The sequence below is a fragment of the Gorilla gorilla genome, chromosome 14, assembly GCF_029281585.2.
Source record: "Gorilla gorilla gorilla isolate KB3781 chromosome 14, NHGRI_mGorGor1-v2.1_pri, whole genome shotgun sequence".
In the NCBI taxonomy this organism is placed as follows: domain Eukaryota; kingdom Metazoa; phylum Chordata; class Mammalia; order Primates; family Hominidae; genus Gorilla; species Gorilla gorilla.
This window is the reverse complement of record NC_073238.2, coordinates 47,481,655-47,504,478: the sequence shown is the minus strand read 5'-3', so window position 1 is coordinate 47,504,478 and position 22,824 is coordinate 47,481,655. Positions and strand designations below refer to the sequence as shown.

Genomic DNA, 22,824 nt, shown 5'->3' with positions numbered 1-22,824 from the left:
CAGAAGGGCATGTGGGTACAAAGGATAGACCTTTGTGAACTTGTTACTTAGCCTTGCATGGCCTCAGTGGCAGTGGTCAGGTGGTCTGGAAGGACATGGCGGAGAAGATAAAACTAGAGCTGGGAATCAGAGAGGCAAAGAGGAAAAGAATTGACTAGTCACATAAAGCAGAAGAAGAATGTCATTCTAGACAGTGGGAAAAATGCCTATAGGGAACAGAGGATGGGAGTTTGAGGGTCGATTTTAGGAAACTTTGAGTTGTTTAGCACCATTACCAACGATCAGGGATGTGGGCAGTTGAGACACACAAGAATATCAGGGACCCATGCCGAGCTTAAGAATTTCATAGTGTCCTCGGAAATTTGGATTTTTCTTTGGAGAGATTTGAGAACCATGGAGAATTCTAAGCGAAGGAGACAGTGATCAGACTTGGGTTTTGTCTCTGAAGTTATCTTTGCATGATGTTGGTAGCACTCCTTAAAAAATGCATAAATTGCCTTCAAAACATAAGATGTCCTACTATTTTATGGAAATATATACAAGAAAGTCTTTATTTTCCAGCACTTCATGTTGCTGAGCAGAGATTCTTCCTTCATCCCGTGATCTTAAGCTTAGCCAACATCAGCCACTGATGGCCTGTGTGCGTGTGTCTCAGTTCTTTAAGGGCAGATACCTGGGTCCATCATAAATGTCTAGAGTGGAGTCAGAATTTACCTGAACCCCACATTTTCTGGCATACATGGAGGCTGCTGTTGAAAATAAATAGATCATCTCTCTGAAAATGAGATTTATCTTTTAAATTTACACCGGAGCCTCTTCAGCAAGGCAGCATGGCCAAGAGTGTTTAGAAGCTACAGGACAGTGTATTTTCTTGGAGCATAGATTTTCCTCAAATTTGAAGGAAAGCTTTGTCGCATTAAAAGAAGTATGGGCATGTTATATTCCAACTACACATAGGAGGAAATAAATAAATCCATTGGAAGTATCTGTTTATTTTCTTCTCCCATTTGGGTACATCAGTGGAAATTGTGAAAAGTAATCATTTCGGTTAATAATAATAGCTCCAATTTTTAAGTGCCTGCTCTGTGTCAAATTACATAATTCATTTTGTTTAACAAATGTGAACGTAACGTCAAGTTCAAATCCCTGTGACAGAGACCAGGATTGCAGCAGTAAACTAAATGCTCTTCCTTGTTCTGGAGTTTCTCACACCCTTACAATGACTCTGAAGAGTATGTATAATGTTGTGCACATTTTGCAGTGAGGAAACTGAGGCTTTGAGATGTGATGAGACTTGCTCAGGGACCCATAGAGTAAACCCACACTCAGCCACCTCCCCATGTCCACCTTCCTCTCTGAAAGATTTTTTTAAAATTCCAACTTACTGTCTCTTTCCCCTTATCTGTTCCCACCTTTACTTTATCCACTAGAGACATCCATTTCAGAATCCACTTTTCTTTCTCTGAAAATCAACAATGGCCATCAACCATCATCAGCAGCAGCAGCAGCCGTGCCCATATACAAGCTTGTTTGTATCTTCATTCTTAACAACAGCCATGGCAACCCCAACCACCACAGACCTGTCCCTACTGTTTTCAAATTCACTGAGCTCACACTGTAACTCTAAAAGAGATAGAAGTCACAGTTACATCTAACAGGACAAGTAAGAATTCAAGATGGCCAGAGATCATAGAGTGGAGGTGGCTATAATTATCAGAAGGGTTCAGGAAAGGTTTGTTGCAGGAGGTGTCCAACAAGCTACACCTTCAGGAAGGAGAAGTTTAAAGTAGAGAGAAAGGCTTTATAGGCAGGCCCGACTAGTTCAGTGCCCCAAAAAACTCATCCCATTACATCATGTATTTTTCCTCTGCTCCTGAGAACCAGCGTAGTCATAGCTGAATGTGGTTACATTTCAGGGGAAGGGAGGCATTACTGAACTGCAATTAAAAGCATCCCCACATCTCCAATTCCCCAGGAATGCCTTCTTGGACTGGCTGGATGATTCCCTTGGAGGTGTGAATGGGGCAGCCTGGGGGAATTAGGTTTCCTCCAGGGCATATTCAGGGAGATTTTGGGTGGTCCTGACTGGACCAGGCCTCATTCCTGCTCATAAGGTGACCTAATCCTTTGTTCATCACCGGAACTGCCCTCCTTCTCCCAAGTTCCTCCAGATTGGAGATGACTCCCCCCACCAAATCTGACTTCCCAGCACTATTCCAAACCCACATTTGGAAGACCTCTAAGCTTCATGAGATTTCTTGTTATTGATTAAGACTGGGGCCTGGCACTCAGCCCAACCACAGCCCCAGCAACAGTAGCATCAGACTTCTCAAACAGAGTGGAACAGAAAGCTATGAAAGCCTGGCATGTGCCCTTCAGCCTCTTTACATCAGACCAGGAGAGAAAAAAGAGAGCAGGAGAGCTTTTTCAGGGGGCAGAAGTTTCCTTTGCCAAAGATCTTTTACCAGCAGCAACGTGCAAGTCCTTTGCAGGGAATAAATCAATGGGCTGCAGTCCACTCTGGCTTGAGATTTATGCAGAGCAAGAAAGTCACTCTCAGCTCCTCCTTAATTCAGCATGTCTTGAGCACATGCTGAGCTCCAAGCACTCTGCTAGGCACTAGTGGTACAAAGAGTAAATAAGGCAACCTCTGCCCTCGAAGAGCTGTGGTCTAATGGGGGAGAGAGATGTGTAACAAGAACATTTCAGTGTAATCTAAGGACCATAATGAATGTGTGAAAGTCCAGAGAAGAGCCAAGCTAACCTGGGATGCAGATGATGTCTTCGCTAAATCTTGATAGAGATAAATGTGAGCAAGTCAGGAGGTAAATAGGGAGAGGAATGTGACAGATGGAGAGGAAACAGTGTAAGCACAGGTGTCGGATATGCAACAGCAGCCTGGGACTGGGGATCTCCGGGCAGCTTCACGTGACTGCACATGAGCCCCAGAAGCACACAGAGGCCAGGCAGGAAGGCACTGTGGGCCGTGGTGATGGGCTGGTACTTTATTCTGCAGGTGACAGGGAGACGTGAAGGAGTTTGAAAGAGAATGAACATAGTTTCACATTAGAGATTCAAGGAAGGCAAGAACTGAAGCAAGGGGAGCTATTGGGTTCTGTTGCAGAAGTCCTGGTTTAGACAAAATGAGAGTCTAAACCAAGCTCGTCCAGCCCACGGCCCCAGGCCGCATGCAGCCCAGGATGGCTTTGAATGTGGCCCAACACAAATTTGTAAATTTTCTTAAAACATTTTGAGATTTTTTTTGTAATTTTTTTTTTTTAGCTCATCAGCTATGGTTAGTGTTAGCGTATTTTATGTGTGGCCCAAGACAATTCTTCTTACTCCAATGTGGTCCAGGGAAGCCAAAAGACTGGACACTTCTGTTAAACCAAGTCCAGGAGACAGAGATGGGGAGAAGGGTAGGAGTTTAAGAAATATATTTGAGTCAAATTCAGCAGGTCCTGGGGTTGTGTAGTGAGAATATGGGGACTGGAAGAGACAGAATGAATCTAAGAAGACCCTCAAGTGTCAGACTCATAGAACTGTGTTCCATTTTTACATTAATATATTTTACCAGATGCATCTCATACAGCTGAGTGTTATCTAGTCAGTGTTTTAAACGGGTGATGACGTCAGTGGATATGACTATTAATTCTGAATAGGAAAGCATAGAACAGAAAAATGTCAGATCTCCTTGCATACATAAAGCGCAACTATTGTTTTATGAAACTTTGTTTCAGTCTATGTGTGTATGATGTGTGTACATGTGTGGGTGTGTGCATGTTCACAACTACATGAAGTTTATTTCTGACTAAAGATTGTGATCAAAATATTTGAAAGTCCTGGGATATTCTTTTTCTATGGTTATGATTGGTTATTCTCAGGTATGACTGACTATGCCTCAGTCAGGTTAAGATGATCTTAAAAAGCGAGACCGATTCTTTTGTGGGAAAACAGGGAAATCTTTTCTCACTACTCTTCTTCCAAGACTAAATCTCTCATTACTGTGTGCACTTGGAACTCCTAAAGATTCCATCCAGAGAGAAAGGGAAAGATTGCAGCCAGCAGAAGCAACAATCCTAGTCAGTGCCAGGACAATGTCAAATGCCCCACCCTTCAGAAAACAGTAGCAATATCGAGATACACAGACATTGCTGCCCACGAATAGCCATGTCCCTCAGAGGCAGAATCAGAACTAGAAGAATAATGTTACCTTATTTTCATATGGAGCTTACAGTTTGCAAAGGACTTTCATGATACATTTTCCCATATGTACAACAGCCTTGTGAGTTTGGAAGAACCTGAATATCTGAGAGATGTTTTGGGTGTTTATTGGCCTTCAGATCTATAAATATTTTCCTCTTATAGTCATTCACCCACTCAGTCAACATACTAAATGATAGCCATTTACAAGACTCTAGGCTAAGAACATGAGATGTAAAGATGCAATCTGGTTTCCAATCTGGTAATGTGTACCTGCAATGTCAAAATTTAAGAGGATACAAAATCCACATATTTATTTAAGGATGTTTGCAGTTTTACCTAAGACATATTTACAGAATCCATGTGCATGAATATATGTGTGTGTGTGTGTGTGTATGTGTGTGTGTGAAAGACAGAGATAGAATATCTATGTCTCCAAATTCCAAAGTCAAAAATTGATAGCCCACGGGAAACAGAGCAGGACAAAGCTGATACGCTTTAGGCCTCCAAGGGGCATAGTGTTATCTTCTTCTTGGGCTAAAGGAGAGCACCTTAGAGGGAGAATAAACACACACATTTGATGAAAGCTGTGTAACCTCAGGAAAAACAAAAAACACACAACAATGTTTGCATACAAAGGGTTTCCCAGGCCTCTCAATTATATCTAAAAACCCCAGGTAAAGAGCTCTCAGTTTATGCATTAAATTGAGCAAGATAGACTTCATCTCAATTTTTTAAAAAATTATGTGTCGTTATTTACCTGTTCCTTATTTTAGACAAGCAAAAGTTTCAAGGACGGATTTCTAAATTTTCCATTTGGCACTAGGTATAATTCAAGCAGTCATGGAACATTAATTGTAATCATTATATGCATAAGAGCAACACTTCCTTTGTTTTTAAATGTAAATGTATTTAAGTATTTGAAAGGTATTTGAATTACTTTCCCTGTCACCTCCTCACAAAGCAGATCCCTGAATATACACCTAGCATGTTTCTCATAGTGAGAATGACCTTAGGAAGCCGACCTGGGAGATTCATGACCTCTTGAGATCAATGACCTTGGACTCCACATTAACCCACAACTTCTCCCAGTCATTAGTCCACAGGAAGCCCATATCCCTTGCTCACAATTTACTTACTTGTTGAGATTTTTTCTCATAACATGGAAAAATAATCTTCTGAAGGCATTTCCCTTAATGAAGCCCACATGTCTGATACAGATTTCTTTCCCAAGGTCCTGGAGTGTTTGGTTATGTTTTAATACATCTTTGCCCTTGAGATCCCCACATATCAGGCATGTGATTGCTAATATTTTACTTATTAACTGGTAAGCACATTGTAAACCATAATCGCAATACTGTCTTCCCCAGCCTGGTGTTTATATCCTAAAAGTAACAGCCTCTTAGGAGAAGGCTCTTACTGCCATTATCCTAAGGTGTCATATTTCTGAATGTGTCCAAATGTCACATATCCAAAGTGTCACATCTCATTTATGACTCTCATTACATCTTGTTAAAGAGCACTGCATTGTGTGAAGCATGGCTTCCTGAGATACAGTTTCATTTAACAGAAAGAGTATCATGAAACATTCTATGGATTGCAAAAAATGAATTGCATGTTAGCTACTTGTCATGGGAAGAATCTCCAGGCAGTTTGATGGGTGCCATGTGACCCCAAGGACCTCCTGCAGGCACAGAGGGAGGAGCATGAGATTCTACTTCCAAGAAGGCAGTGAGTTCACACGAATCTCAGCTCCTAATTCATCTGGGGGGAGAAGATGGGTTGTTTATGGCAGAACCATGTGGCTAACCTTCTTCTGCCTTCTTCTGAATCTCACCTCAACTGCAAGGCTTTTCCTGATCATCTTATCCAAAATGCCCCCTCCTGCTCTGAGACCCGGAGGATAATGTACTGTTCTGCAGTGCTTTTGCTTTCTTTGGTTGTGGTAGTGCCTGGACGGGTCTTTGTCTATCCCTGCTTTGTTTAGAGACCTACAGGGTAGGACCCACTGCCCACAGCCTTGCATTCACCTTCAGCACCTACCAGCAGGCTTTCACAACAGGGGCACCCAGCAGGTGTCTGTTGAATAAATAAGTGAAGACAAATGCCTTCCACTTCTGAATGCCAAATGAAGACAGATGAGAGAAGAGAAGCAGAGACCATCCTTCAGAACCACTATTTTCTAATATGGGAAAGTAACATAAGCACCTCTGCCCTAGTAATAGTAGCAAATACTGTGCTCCAGGTACTTTACAGAAATGCAGTCATTTAATCTTTACGGCAACCCTCTGAGGTAGGTACTCTTGTTTATTCCCATTCTATAGATGAAGAAACTGAGGTATGCTAGAATTAACCTACCCAGGGTCACACAGGTAATGAGAGGTGAATCCAGAATTTTGGACTCACTTCTAACTGCTTGATGCCGTATTTACCCCTCTGGTGCCCATTTAGTTCAATTATGCCCTCAAATAAAGGAGTATTTTCTAAAAACATTGACAGGTTCTTTTTAAAAAGTTAATCTGTAAAACTAAGTATATATATTCAATAAGAGTAGAAACTTGAGCTTTATTCCAGAAACAGATATGCCCTTGGTTAAGAACAAAATGAAATTAGAATGTATCTTCATTGTAAACTCTCTTTAAAGCGATAACATGAACCCTGTACAAAAGTAGTCTTGTCTTAAAGAGTTGCTTTTTTGGTAAATTTGCTAGTTTTACAAATTTGGATCATGTTTTGCTTTTGATTATTTGAAGAATTTTGGGAGTCACATAGACTCCAGATATTCATTTAGTCATTAAAACAAGATGTGGAGATTTTCTTTATTTGGTCTAGTTTGTTTTGTTTTTTGAGTACAACCTTGAAACTTCAGCAACCAGGAAATACCAAGTTATTACATAAAGTAAAATATATCTTTGAAATTGTCTAAATACATATGCAGAAGGTCAAAGACAAGTGAAACAGCTGTTACATAAAATCTCCACTTTCCAGATACCTAAGACATTCAAGAAGGAAGAGGTGGGAATATGGTCCAGGACCTTAGTTTTGAATTTTCTGGCTCCTGTTAGTTTAAGATATCCCTGTAGCATCATTTAAACATAGTTCTGGTACATGAATAAACTTCCGTTTGGAATTTCCTTTTTGAAGTCTGCTGAGAATATAAATCAAAACCATATGAGATATGTCTTAATCCAGAATGTGAAATAACATGAGAAATGTCAACCCAGAAGTAGTCCCTGAAATACGTTCACCAGGATGCACGTTCTGGTGAAATTCTTTATTTAGAATGAAAGCCTCCAGAGAACTGGATTTATTATTTTTAACCCATGATTATGGCAGCCTGAGTTGATGAAAGAAGATACTTTTTAAAGTAATGTCAGTAGAAATGTTATTCAAGCCACCTAGAATGTTTGAGAAGGACATCTGTTGACATAAAAAGATGTTCAAAATGCATTGTCGAGTGCAAAAGCAGATTCCAATTTTATTTAAAGATTATGTAAAATAGATAGTATACTTAGCCTAGATATATGAACACATCTTCATAATAAAAGAACAAGAGATGTTATGCCAATAAAATATTGATCAATCTCTAGGTGGTAGAATTATGGCAATACCTTCCTTCCTTCCTTCCTTCCTCCCTTCCTTTCCTTCCTTCCTTCCTTTTTTCCTTCCTTCCTCCCTCCCTCCCTTTCTTCCTCCTTCCTCCCTTCCTCCATTACTTTCGTTTTCTTTTTGCTTATATTTTTGCTTAGTAACAGAAAATTGAAATCATTTATTTGATTTTCAAATAATAAGCATAGTGCCTTCATTTGACAGCCTTCTTGTTTATCACATGGCTTGACATGAATGCTGCTAAAATCCAGTGATATCGCTAGCTCAGCTGGTCCTTGAGTTGACTTTGACGGATTTGCCAGCCTTGCAGTATGCCAGAATTGTGTAACTAGCATCACCAAAATCTTACAATAGATCCCATTTGCTGGTACTTTAGTCATGAAAGGATTGGTTGCATTTTTAAATGGCTGATTTGGTTTGTGTTTTTTCCTTCTATTAATACATTAGCCTTGATTTGACTCTGTGTGTGTAAGTTTTTCAAATCTTAGGTTTAGATTTTGCTACTCTTACAATCAGATTTCATTTAGGAATTTTAAGCCACTTTTATCTCTTATTCAAATCTATTCTTACAGAAAATGATCTTTTTATACCTGAATTCAGTGAGTATTTGGCAGGCAGATTAGCCAAGACTGTCATACTGACTTTATTAGTAAAAGTTGTCATATTCCTCAAAGCTAGCCAGGGAATTAAATTCTATTCATATTAGACAAGGTAGCCACCTGGACCTCCGTTTAGAAATAGATGTATCTTTACGGAGCATGTACTTCTGCTGTTTCCTACTTTGCTTTTAAACATCAAATGTGAAGATCCTCAGTTAAGATTTTGTGACGATAATTATAAAGGCCCAAAGAGTTCTTTAAAATTTGAAGTTATCTGCTATACAATTTTAAATATTCCAGAATTTGTAAACTTCTATTAAACTTTTAAAACATTTTTATAGTTGATGTAACTTTTTTAACCTTTTGGATTACATTTGTGGCATTTTTATGGGATGCCTCAATTAACTTTAATCTGAGTATGCCGTGTGTTTAGATTGTAGCATGATACAAGTCATTGATGCATCACTGTGCCTGATGAAAAAAGGGAGTTGCAGCATAGGAATTAAGTTTCTTAAGTCTTCAGTGGAGAACTTCATCTCTTCCATCCCAAATCAAGTAAAGCTATTTCAAATACCTGAACTCATTTTAAATTTCCTTCTATAAGGAATATATACTGTCAATATCTATTAACAAACTGCAAATAAAAATCCCTTAGAGAGCAGACTTTTAAGCTCAGCAGTATCTTTGACCTTGAAGAGCATAGGGAAAAATGAATCAATTGATAGCTGTAAACCTAGTAACAATTTCATTTCTTGAATGTAATCTTTATTCCTGGAATGAGTGATGCATGTTTAGAAAATCATTCACACCGCCAATGCCGTTGCCTACGTTCAGCAGACAAGTAGAAAGGGTTCCAGAAAACTGGCAAAGACACGTTGAAAAATCCTAGTAAATATTTTATTTACACTCTGAGCCAGTGCCAAGGAATTTTTTAAGAAAATACATACAATATCAAGTTTTCATGTATACTCAGATAATAGGATTATACTTGAGCTGTGGAAATCTTTTCCTGGAATTAAATTAAGCAAGAACTAGTTTTGATTGATCCAGATATGACAGTTGCTGAGAAGTTACATGCAGAAAGCCTTGCAGAGGGAGTCAGAAGCTTCAGCCAAGCTGTATCTATCTTGCCATGTCAACCCCAAAAGGAGCAAAGGAATTGAAAAGCGCCTGCAGAAGTATTGGAGTGACTTTATCCTAACAGAATCTGTGCTCCTTCTTTCGCCTACATGGCAAGGTTTTCCCCTGCTATCATGAAATCTTCTTGGGTAATTGGAGTACCAAGAGCTAAAAAAGAGTTCAGCAAATCAAACAGCAGATAACTTCTTACAAGCATAGACATTCAGAAATGTCTGAAAAGATACAGGAGGAGTTTGCATCCCTAAAAACACGCATTTTTTTTTTTAACATTTAAAAAAGAAAAATCTTAAGGCAATGTAGGATGGAAGAGTACCTGTCAAAAGCTAAGAAATCTGACTTCCTAGTGGTGGTGGGATTTGTCCAAAGCAGTTGCTCTTCCCCAGGCAAGAAATCATCAGCATGACACAGAGTGAGTACCCACAGGCCCTTCTGATACTGGTCATTTGGCCAATTTTGTGGAAGTTGGAGCTCGGCTCTGAGAGCCAATATCAAGACAGCAACCTGGACTCTTGTTCACCACCTTTCCTACAGAAGCTGGAGAAACTGAATTAGAGAGGGAGAGACAATCTGCAGAATCTCATGCACTTGTCCCAAGAAGGGTTACTGAAGACTCTACTGGCTTGGTGGTTCAACATGGAGGTGTTTTGGCCAATGCTTGCAAATTATGACGCTCTATCTAATTGTCTGGTCAACTCTGTGTTCCCTGCCTTGCATTTCAGTTGCTTGACTGACTCCATCTTGAAGAATCTCTTGGGATTTAGTGGTAGGCAGTGGCTCCACAACTTCAAAAAGCTGGGGATGTATGCATGCAGCCTCCCTGAGAAATACCACAAGCGCCTGATTGGAACAATCTGTATCAAATGAAAGAGGAGAATAAAGAACTACTCTGCTTCATGGAAAACTTGAGTCAAAACAATCTGGTCAGAAACTATTTGGCTGGGAGAGCATCTATTTTCTGCTTTCTTTTTCTCTCAGATTGACTGGGGTTTGGGGATTGTAAACTTTTTTTCTTTTTAAATACTATTGGGAATACAGGCATGGAAAATATATTTCTGATGAGTTTCCTCATTCACTTGCAACGGAGCTTTTGATTTTCTGTGGTGCAAATGTGTATATGAGCACACATTCACACACATGGATGCATGTGAGGATTGTTTACAACATTTTTTGGAATTCATATAGATCATGCACTCTAGGCAGAGAAGCAGAATTCGGAGCAGAAATGATTACTGAGACTGTGTTCATCTCTACACCACACTAACAGACATGCAACAACAGTTTCAGCTTGAGATAAAGGTCCATAGTGCCTTCCATATGCCTCATCTATAGAGTGAATAGCTGGCAGCTGTGTTACATTAGCTTATGCTAGATTATGCCACTTGAACAAATTGCCCCTCAAGTTGTAGTGGCATAAAACAAGTGTATTTATTGCTTATATTACATGTCAGCAGCTGGTCTGCTGTGTCTCTGTCCCCAGTGTCATCATTCCAATACCTAGGCTGAAGGAATATCTCTTAGCCTCATGGTAAAGGGAAAAGAGCAGGAAAGCTGGTTGGGTTAGGGGATGGCTCTTGAGATGTTTTTCTGAAACTAGCACAGGTCACGTCTGTTCACATTTAATTGGCCAAAGTGGGTCATATGGCCAAGCATGACATTAGTGAGGTGGGAAGGGTATGCCTCCTAGTTGCAGGAGCACTGCACATGGCAGCTGGAAAGGGCAGGGTGTCACTGTGGGCATACAAAGAAAAAAAATGCATAAGTATGTGTGACTATATAGTATATATATATATGTTAATTATATATTTAAGGCTAATTAAAAATTAACAGTAAATATGTATCATGTATTTGTTTTACGTATATGTCATATGTTGTAATATCTATGGTTTCCCCAACCAGGCTGAAAAAGACTGATTAAAAATAACCCTTGAGTGACGAGGAATAAACCTGCTTAGGTTTATTCTCTACTTAGGTAGAGAATTTGCTCGATCTTCTTTTACTCTAATAGGAATTAAGTGACTAGATTTGCTATGAATCCAGCTTCCAGAAGATATTTCAAGGCCTAGGAGACAAGGCTTATGTGTAGAATTGGTGAAGGAATTTTATGTCTCAACACATCTCTCATTCTTGCGTTTGGGAAAGAAGTCCACATAAACAGAGCTGACAGTCTCTGTCTTGACTGAGTACAGGTAGGCGTGATCACTCTATACGGGTCTTCCAGGTTTCCTCTTCCTATTGTTGTATACTTGCTGACAGTCCGATATTTTATTGCACATCAAGGAAAAGATTGCCTCAAATTATGGATAGATAAAGTGGGTGTTTATAAGTTGATCCACTATTTTGAATATTCAGTGATTAATAATCTCAAATTCATTCCAAATAACCTGTATTTTAGTTCCTCTTAGTAACTTAGAAAATCATGGAAAGAAAATGTTAGGAATATTAGGAAAAAAATATATTTGGTGTACAATTAAGGTCTTTTACATATCAAAATAACTTAACATATAATTTTAAAAGTGCAAAAAGATATATCCTGATGCCATACCATGGGATGTAAATCAAAGTCTGTTACTACTAAAAATCTGACATTCCTTCCTGTATCTGTGACTAAGGTTATAAAGTCCTCCTGGCAGGATTATGGTGGTAGCGTATGGTTCTATGTAATATTAATGATTGCATCATTGGTATCCATATATAGATGGGATGGATACCCTGGCATTGATTTTAACAAAACTGGCTTAATGTATGGCCAAAGAAATACACCTTCAATAAATAGGGACTTCACTAGAGAAATTCTGTCTGAAGACAAAGGAGTCATTCTCCTGAAGTAGTAAAGTTACTAATGAAGCTACCTTAGCCATATAAATTATCCTAAGCCAGCAACCACAAGCCCGTTGAAATGTTAACACCTTTGATATACTTTAATAGTGATAATTGCATCCACTGCAGGCATCTTGTGGTGGCTGAGTCATCCTGCTATGCTGGTACCCGTAGTCTTTTAGAAACAGGGTGCCCACCAAATAGGCCAGTTTAAAGGAAAAGACAAAACACTCTACTCAAGCCTACTTTTTCTTAAATCCCATGACGATCACACTCTTTCTTTTCCTTACTTCTCTTAAGTACTTTTAACGAACATTTAAAAAAGAAGACCTATTTAAATTGGAGCCAGTTTGTCCATAGAAATTCAAGGAGATTTGTAGGAACAACATAAATACATGTGCTCGTATGTAATGATTTCATAAACTTTCCACAATAGAACAGATTCTTTCTAGCCAGCTACATTTCTGATAATAATAAATTTTAATTTGGCCCTCATTTGAATTTTTGGTCATTTAGAAAGGATACCCAATACCTTTCAGTGAGCTATTGAAAAAGTATTTGCTATGCTGAGAAAAACGTAAAACAAAATGTACATACTTAAAATGCTTAGCCAAGAGAACACACTGTTCCCAAGCACGCTAGAAGCACACTAGACACACCAGCTTAAAAATACAATGAGGTTGTAATGTGAGATGAGGCCTGCAAACCTGGGCAGCAAATTTGCTGTGCTCACTATGTTTCCTGACTTGTCTGAGGTCCTACAGAGCCTTGTCCACAGACTGTCTGTAGCTAAGCGACTACATTAAAGAAACAGCTTGTAAATCTCTTTTAACTCCCATAGACTTCCAGCCTTCTCCACCGTCAGTCTACACTGGTGAGGTCCTATTGAACTCTTTTCTCTTGGCTACCTTGATGTTATAATCTTCCTACAGGGAAATGCAATTGGCAGTATTCAAAAATCCAATCTTTATAAAATAAGCATCATTCTCAAAACAAAGTAAATTTCCCATTTTTTTACAAATAAGATCATTATATGAGAAAATATTCGCAATGTATTCTTAAGTGAAAAAAGCAGTCAACCAAAGACATTAGCATAGTACTGTTTTGACAGATAACATATATAAAGTTAGGTGTTCATAATGGGGCAAGAGTTGACTTTTTTCATTCATTGTGACTTTCTCTATTAGGAAGTTTTCAACACTGGGCATGTATAATTAAGAAACATGATAATATGTTGTGAAAACCCACATCGGCCATGGTTTGTTTCCACGGTGCCTTTGTTCTCATGCCCATGGTAGTGGGTGCCTCCCCAGGTGCTAGCAAGAGCTTCCCTCTGCTGGGTCTGTCTGAGGATAGTGGTCACATCATGCTCAAAGCATGTGTAAGGCAACTGAGGCAAAGCCAGTGACTTTGCCTTAAGTGGAATCGCAGATATATGGCTGAAGAGCACGGGTAGCACCACACCAACCACTGAACTTACTGAGTAAAACAGTGAAAAGGTTTGCTAGACCAGGCTACCAGTGGAAACACTGGATATCTCCCTTTTCAACCCGTTGATTTCAGCCCCCAAATGACTATTGGTCTCCTTAGACTAACAGGGATGGGGTGCTCTTAAGAATCAGGTCACCTTATGTGGGTGGTGGTGATAGGGCTAGGGAGTGTGCTTGGAGGCAAGAGGCGTCAGCCCTACATAAACCATGTAGAAGAGGCTCCTTGCAGAAAGAGGTTCCGTTATCAGAAGACGTAGGGAAGGATGTTGGACAGACAAAAATAGATACCTGCCAGAGAGTAAAACGAAATAATTATTACATAGAATAGGTACAAAAATTCCATTGAAATCCTTTCATAATACCAAGCTGAATGGATTGGATTTTCACCAGCAAAGCAGCACAGTAACCTCCGTAGAGATTGGTGGGCCCTTCTGTCCAGGGCCACTCTCTGGTTTCACTCCACACTCAGGTTTTCCATGAGACAGTTGCAGTGAGCTGATGCTTTGCCTTGCAGCCCTGGAGCTGCTACAGGGGCAGGTAAGGGTAGCAAATGGAGAACAAATAAAACTGTCAGAATGTGATTTTAATAGCTCTTAATGCTTTTACATAATATTATGCTGGCTAGCAAGAGCACAATAAATAAGAGTTTTTCACACTTTTCTCCTCAAATGTCATTTAAATCTCATTAGGTAGATCTTTGTGAAATGATGGCACTGGCAATAATGATTCCTTTTTAGTTCTCCAGTCATTTTGGCCAGTGGAAGGGCCTGGGGAAAAGCGTTAGCATTTGGCTGATTGTTATTATTAGGGGCCATGAAGACTTAATAAAAATTGTAAGACTTTTTTACCCTTCCCCCCTCAATTGGATAGGCAAACTCAGATTTGATAGGGGTTAATTATGCCAGATTATTTTGTTTGTTTTGTCACTAGCTGGTAAATGAGAGTTGGCTTTGTCCTTAAATTGAGGTATCAAGATGTTGGGACTGCAGCTAGGGTGGGGGAATATGAAATGAGGGTGTGTGTTTGAGAGACATTTGGGCAAATAGAATGGCAAGTTGGGTATAGGAAATGATGCTACACGAGGAGTCACCTGCCATGGCTAAGACAGGGCTGCTTCTAATTTATGATATTTACTCATTGCAGTTTTGTTGTCATTTAAGCCTGAGGTCTAAAAGTTTAAGTGCCTGCCCATTAAAACAAACAAAAAAAATCATCTTATTTGAATGATTGATTTATCTGGATTCTGGTTAAAATTTGGTTATTCATGTATGTATCTGAATAGGATTTCAGTTCATTATCCATGTTGCTGTCATAAAAAATGAAATGCAGCTATTATCTGAGGAGCCTTTTAAATAAAATTTCCCTGGCTAGCTTCAGCCCCATTCCACTGTCCAACCAGAATTTTAAGTTCCAAAAGGAGTGTTGTTTTCAAAATTTTTAAATTTTTCATTTTTGTGGGGACATAGTAAGCGTATGTATATATTTATGGGGTACATGAGATATTTTGATACAGGTATGAACTCATTACATCATGGCAATATGAACTCATTACATCATGGAGAACAGGGTATTCATCCCCTTGGGCATTTATTCTTTGTGTTACAAACAATCCAATTATACTCTTTTAGTTATTTAAAAATGTACAAGTAAGTTATTATTGACTGTAGTTACCCTGTTGTGCTATCAAATAGTAGGTCTTATTCATTCTTTCTAATTTTTTTTGTACCCATTAATGATCCCCACCTCTCCTCCAGCCCCCACTACCCTTCTCAGCCTCTGGTAACCATCCTTCTAATCTCTATGTCCATGAGTTCAATTATTTTAATTTTTAGATCCCACAAATTAGTGAAAACACGTGATGTTCCAAAGGGAGTTTTCTAGAAGGATTCCTGGCTGCCCACTTCTTCTCCACCATGTTATCCTTTTCATCTTCAGGATCTGAGCTCACCACATTCCCTGGGCTGGAGGGGTGCGAACTCTTTCATAGGCCACTTCCCACTCTCTGTCTTTGAGCTTTCTAGGCTGCAGAGACCCTGTCTTGTGGGTCTTCCCCATTTGTTCTTCATGGCCTGGCTCTCTGGGACTGTCTTGCTGAACACTACATTTTCATTGTAGTAAAGGTAATGATAAAACAGAAAAAGGCTTGGGATTCATGTAATGCCAAGAGAAAATATAATATTCTGTGCTTCTCTCCAAGACTTGCTGACTCATAATTAGGTTTAGAGCATGTCAAGAAATTAGGTGTTTTCTCGTTACTATCCACTGTATTATATGGGAGCGGGAAGCAAATCTGAGCTTGAAAATCTATTAGGCAGCACTTTATCCATGACTCAGTAGCAACTCACCACATTTTCCACACGTTACAGATAGAATGTATGTTTTCCTATTTCCTCTGAAATACTTGTGTGGTTATCAAAGTAGAAACCTTCAAATACAGACTCTCAACTGGGTACTAAATAGAACTTTTGAGCAATGCAATAATTGCCTTTTGTACCTTCCCAGAGGAAAGCCCAAGTTAGCCCATGCAGCACAATTCAGTTAAGCTGTGTTTTGAACAGCAGTTGTGGATCTCAGAGACTCCTTTTCTGATAGAAATGCTTTCAACAGCTTTTCTTTCCAGCTTGGTTCCCTGGATGTTTCTGAACCATGTGTCCATGGCAGGAATGGGTACATGGTAGGAACATGCTGGTCACACTTCAGTGGAAAACGCTCACACAAGAGACAAATCTCAAGCTTTTGAAATCATCAGTCCCTGGAGTAACAGTAGATTAGGGGATGTCAGAAGAGGCAGGCGTTCCGGGGCAGGAGCCGCCACAGGCTCTGTTTCCTCGGATTTAATGACAAAGTTCAATCTAGATTTAACCAGATCTGTGGAACTAGGTGGTAGGGTTTTGCTCTTCCTGGTGATGCCTGAGTAAGATCTGGCCTTTGGTCTATTTTCCTAACATATACCAAATAGCTCTGGCACATCAAACATCTTACTGCACAGACACTGAGCTTTCAATGTTGAGGTACAATCGCAGGCCCAGGGTGATGTTAGTGTAGATCATTTCTGTGCAGTGATCCCAAGAACGCCCTGTACACTCCAGCTTTGGCTATGGGGAAAAATTAGCATCATAGTAAATGGAAATACAATGACCTGACAGGGACCCATCCTAACAGTGGAGGAAAGGGCCTTGGTAAAGACTTGTGATAATAGGCTGTTTAATTTTGTTTGGAGAAACTGGACTTTCAACAGATGAACTTCTTTCCCCTTGGATTCATATTTGTCTAACAGAGTTGTGGTTGGGAAATGATCCAGGATTCACAAGGTCAAAAAGTGACCTGGTTCACATACTGTAGACTCCTCCTATCTCACTCCACAGCTTCCCCAGGCAGGTGGTCCGGTGGGCTGTTGGTGCATCCACACCAAAAATGGTCACCCAAGGGACATATCAACCTCTTGGGCTTGGCCCTCAGAGGTTCTGGCAGGCTCATCAAACTCAAGTCTCAATTCCAAATAATCAACTTTCCTCTTCTATGCCACACTCTACAGCTTGAAATCATTCCAATGTGCTTGATTAATGAACATTTTGTTATAATGCATGGGGAATTAAGGCTATTAGTGAAATTTTTAAAACAGTAATACACTGGATTTTAGCTTTTTTTCATGAGAAAATACATTTTCATAGGCAATCTAGTTGTAGTCTTTCTTAAAGTTATCCCAAGAATGAAAGAATGAAGGAATGTTGAATAAATATTTTTAGCCTAATCTTTGGAACTTAAAAAAAAATTCCATTAAAAAAAAAAAGAATTGTAAAGAAGAATGTCCCCTTTTCCCCTAGCGTCCTGGTTCCCCGGTGTATAAATAAGACATTTTTCCCTGCCTGAAATTCAGCCTTTGTCTTCTATTATCTGTGGTTTTGTTATTATCCACATACTTATGGATCTACATTGAAGATTATCTTAGTAGACACATAACAAGGACCTTTGTATTACCCGCTCGTTTTCCACCCACTCCTGGGTAAGCCTACTTATGCAGACTTACCTGGAACAATTTTGCTTTGTAATAACTTGCACAAAGCTCACCAGTGTCTCCATGATTAAGAAGGCAGAGTACTAGGGTGCGGCTGTGGGACTCACAATTTTATCTCTCTTGTGTTTTTCAGAGATTGAGGCGAAAGAAGCATGTGACTGGCTCCGTGCTGCCGGGTTCCCGCAATACGCTCAGTTATATGAGGGTACGTCAGCCCTTCCCTTCGCTCTTACACAGAGAATAAATCCAAAATGAACCACACGTATCCTGTGGTGTGTTTTGACTTCCAGATTTTTTTTTCTCACCCATTTTGCTTCGCTTTCTTTTTCCCTCAGCCTTTTTGCTATGCCCAGGGGTTATCCTGATACCAATTTAGAAATGAATATCACTTCCCAGGCCCACTTTACTTCCTGCTTCCCACTACTAATTCCTATCTCTTTACCACAAACCCCAACTCGACGTTTTCCTTCCAGCATTCTGCCATCAGCAGCTTTTCTGCACTTCCTTCTTTTTCTCCTTGTTTTTCCTTTACTACTCTCACTTTTCTTGAAATCACAATGAACTCACTGTTAAAAAACTTCCTAGAAGTCACAAAATTAATTATCCTGAAATTTCTGTTTAATTCTGTTTACTTTATATGAAAAATGTCAAGATATAACATGAATCAGATGTTATTCTTCCGAGTTTTAGGTAAGGTGTCTTATTGCTAGCATTATACTTCCTTTCATTGATTTTTTTTGTTTTCTTTTTTTTTTTTTTTTGAGATAGTCTGGCTCTGCCACCCAGGCTGGAGTGCAGTGGTACAATCTCCACTCACTGCAACCTCCGCCTCCTGGGTTCAAGCAATTTCCTGCCTCAGCCTCCCAAGTAGTTGAGATTACAGGCGGGCACCACCACACCTGGCCAATTTTTGTATTTTTAGTAGAGACAGGGTTTCACCACGTGGGTCAGGCTGGTCTCGAACTCCTGACCTCAAGTGATTTTCCCACCTCGGCCTCCCTAAGTGCTGAGATTACAGGCGTGAGCCACCGCCCAGCCTTTTCATTGATTCTTTAATTGACAGTTAATAGACATACTCATGTCCCTTATATCTAAAGTTATAACCAAAGCTTTTAACTTCTTCTCGGATTGTCCTTATCTAGTAGTGAACTAGTCAGGACCCCAACAATGAGCAGGTGGCAGGCTCAAGGCCATTTACAGAGGATTTGTTTCTAACAGTGCTCATTGCAAAGGTGCAGGCAGGACAGGGGGTGGCCACGAGGAACGGTGCACAGTGCAAGAGCCCGGGGCTTGTAGTGGCACAGCTGTCACTACCATGAGCCCAAAGGGACAGGCCAAGGAAGAGAGTGCCAGAGCCCAGGAGGAGAGAGGAGCCTCAAACCAGACCCTAGGAAGGAGCACAGCTGGCAAGAGGCAGCCTTCCATGAAAAAAAATCACAAGTGTCTCCCTCCCTCCCTCACTAGCCGAGCAAGACAGCTTCACTCTGGAACCATCTGTAAGTCACTCACATGATTTTTTTTCACCAGAAGGGGAATTATGTCTGTTTCCAACTCACGCTAAGATTTAGATACCCTTAGATTTATCATGACTGGCAAGGTGTAGACAGCACAAAATACAAGATGAGATAAAGGAAAAAGTGGCAAGACAATGATAGTGACCCAGCATGGTTAGATTTGGCTATGCCCTCTATTCCAATGAGCTGCAGATTGCTACCTCCATGAACGAGGTACCCAGAATTCACACCATGTTCTAAATATTGCCTGTGACCTTCAAAGCTGGCATGAATTGTCTATTGGAGGGAAGTAGTGTTCGAATTATTCTTTTTGGATAGAATCAATTTGAGTATTTTGCTGATACTCCAGAGTGATAAAGATTTTGCTACTAAAAAAAATTTCAGATGATAGAACTTTGGGTATTTTTGGAAATTTCCTTTTTGAAGGAGAAAAATCTGCCAAATTAAGTATTTCATGAAACCATCAAGACAGACGCCAGTGACCTACGTGTTAGGTGAATGGTGAAAGCACAAAAGCTCTTCTCTGAGGCCACATCCACTTCAGACTGTAATAAGGATGAGCTAGAAAAATGAAGGCACTTAGTGTTCAATCCTATACAAGGTCAAGCACTTGACTATCCTCATATTTCGCACTTATATTGTACTCCTAAAAGCATTTACAGTGATAGCAATTCTTTGCTCTCTTAAACATTCCCAACAATGATGATGGGCAGTCACTGCTATTAAAATCAGTGGCTTTTACAGACCTTGAAGGTCTGAATATGTTGGTGCTCATTCAGACAAAACAAAGTACATCAACTTCTTTGTCTCTCTTTCTCTCTCAGATTCACAATTTCCCATCAACATTGTGGCTGTCAAGAATGATCATGACTTTCTTGAAAAAGACCTTGTAGAACCTCTTTGCAGGTAAACCATGTGAAGCATTTTTGTTTCTTTCCACTGTTCAGTCTGCAACAGGCATCACTATACTGAAGGGCGAGCTCAGCTATTCGGCAAGCATTCATTGAGTGCCTACCGTGTGCCTGACCCAGGTGCAGGTTCTAAATGTACTACTGTTAATGAGCATGATCAGTTTGTGTTTTCATGGAGCTTAAATCCTAGCAGGGGCCTTTGGACACTAGATTAGGAAAACAACAGAGAAAGGAGAGAGAGAGAGTGAGAGTGAGAAAAAGAAAGAAGGAGGGGGAAAGTTTATTTCAGAGAGTATAAATGCTATGGTCAAGCTAAAACAACATGGGGATGTAGACGGTGATTGGGGGTGTGGATGGGTCAGTGGAGGGAAGAAGCATGAGCAGGCTCAGCATGTGTGGTGAGGGAAGGCTCTGAAAAACTACGAGTGTGTCAAACTTGGCTGTATTTTTTGCAAAGTCAAGTGATTATCTCCTCAAACTCGTATGTATAAACTCAAGTAATTGTAGCACCAAACTGGCCTATTTAAGCTATTTGTTTGTGTAAGGAGACAAAGATGTATATATGGATAATTTCTTCCCCTTAAAACAACATATTATCTTGTTGAAGAAACTCAGTTGAAGAAATGAGGTGTGAATACCTGAGCAAATAACAATTATAATTTGGGTAATAATAAAAGATCCGGGAGAAGCTATATTCCTGAAGAATTAAATGCTGCCTGAGAGGTGGTGTGTCTGTAGGAATTTGAAGTTTCATAACTAAAGCCCTGAGGAGAGGTCAGAGCTGAAGATAAGGATTAGTTATGGGAGATGAGTCATTTTACCAAGGCCATACAGCTAGTTTAGGGCCAAAATGACCTTAAAACCCAGTATTCCTAATGCTAAATCCAATGTTCTTTCTAGTATATTCTGCATTTGACATAAATAAGGTAGTAGTTTAAAGGGAAAGTAATGATTAGCAAAACTTATGAAGACAGGAGAGATCAACGCACATTAAATAGTGTGTAAATTACCTAATCCTAGGCTTGCTGAATCTTCAGACACATATATACATAATATATTTTTGTGTCACAAACCAGTCACTCTGTGTTTTCTATATGAAGAGAAAATAGGTTTGTGTTAAGAAATGATCTCTGAATGTTCAAGAAAATAATACTATGGGCTTGCTTACGTGGGTGGAAGAGCAAAGAACTCTTCAAATCATAAATGACAGGACTAAGTTATTTGGACGAGAAAACAAACAAACTCAAAATGACATTTATGAGAGCTTATGAAGTGAATGGATGATTTGGTTGTGATTCTGTAAAGGTAATGAATTGGAAAGACAGTGTTTCCTCTTCTGCATGTCTAAGGTACACACCAAGCAGGAGCAGATTCCTCCTTATAAGCATTCACTCCACTCAGAGCCATGCAGCCAGCACTTCGTCCTGAGTTTTCTCTCTCAGTTTTAACCACATATTTTTTTGCTAGTTGGCTTTTTTTATATTTGAAAAATTATATATTATTTTTTCCCATTGAAATGTTTTCATTAAGTTGAGGTATAACATATATATATATATATATATATATATATATATATATATATATTTTTTTTTTTTTTTTTTTTTTTTTTTTTTTTTTGAGACAGAGTCTTGCTCTGTCACCCAGGCTGTAGCGCAGTGGTGCAATCTCAGTTCACTGCAAGCTTTACCTCCTGGGTTCAAATGATTCTCCTGCCACAGCCTCTAGAGTAGCTGGGACTACAGGCATATGCCACCACACCTGGCTAATTTTTGTATTTTTAGCAGAGACGGGGTTTCACCATGTTGGCCAGGCTGGTCTCAAACTCCTCCTGGCCTCAAGTGATCTGCTCACCTCAGCCTCCCAAAGTGCTGGGATTACAGGTGTGAGCCACCGAGCCCAGCTGAGGTATAACATATTGATATGGTTTGGCTCTGTGTCCCCACCCAAATCTTATCTTGAATTGTATTCCCATAATTCCCATGTGTTATGGGAGGGACCCAGTGAGAGATAATTTGAATCATGAGGGCGGTTTCCTCCATACTGTTCTCATGGTAGTGAATATGTCTCATGAGACCTGATGGTTTTATCAGATCTTTCTGCTTTTGCATCTTCCTCATTTTCTCTTGCCACCACCATGTAAGAAGGGCCTTTTGCCTCCCGCCATGATTCTGAGGCCTCCCCAGCCATGTGGAACTGTAAGTCCAATTAAACCTCTTTTCCTTCCCAGTCTTGGGTATGTCTTTATCAGCAGTGTGAAAATGGACTAATACAATAAATTGGTACCGGGAGTGGGGTGTTGCTGAAAAGATACCTGAAAATGTGGAAACAACTTTGGAACTGGGTATCAGGCAGAAGTTGGAAGAGTGTGGAAGGCTCAGAAGAAGACAGGAAAATGTGGGAAAGTTTGGAACCTCCTAGAAACTTGTTGATTGGCTTTGAAAAAAAAAATGCTGATAGTGATATGAATAATAAAGTCCAGGTTGAGGTTGTCTCAGATGGACATGAGGAACTTCTTGGGAACAGGAG

The 22,824-nt window shown here is 39.8% G+C and overlaps 1 protein-coding gene across 7 annotated transcripts in view; it reads left to right on the top strand.

Annotated features, from left to right (window-relative positions):
• STARD13 (StAR related lipid transfer domain containing 13) overlaps positions 1–22,824 on the top strand; it is a 572,996-nt gene that overhangs the window by 490,031 nt on the left and 60,141 nt on the right. For all 7 annotated transcript variants that reach the window (XM_055360572.2, XM_063697258.1, XM_055360571.2 and 4 more), the window contains 2 exons: positions 18,007–18,078; positions 20,212–20,293. In XM_055360572.2, the coding sequence (XP_055216547.1) occupies positions 18,007–18,078; positions 20,212–20,293 (154 nt within the window). The remainder of the gene's footprint in view (positions 1–18,006; positions 18,079–20,211; positions 20,294–22,824) is intronic.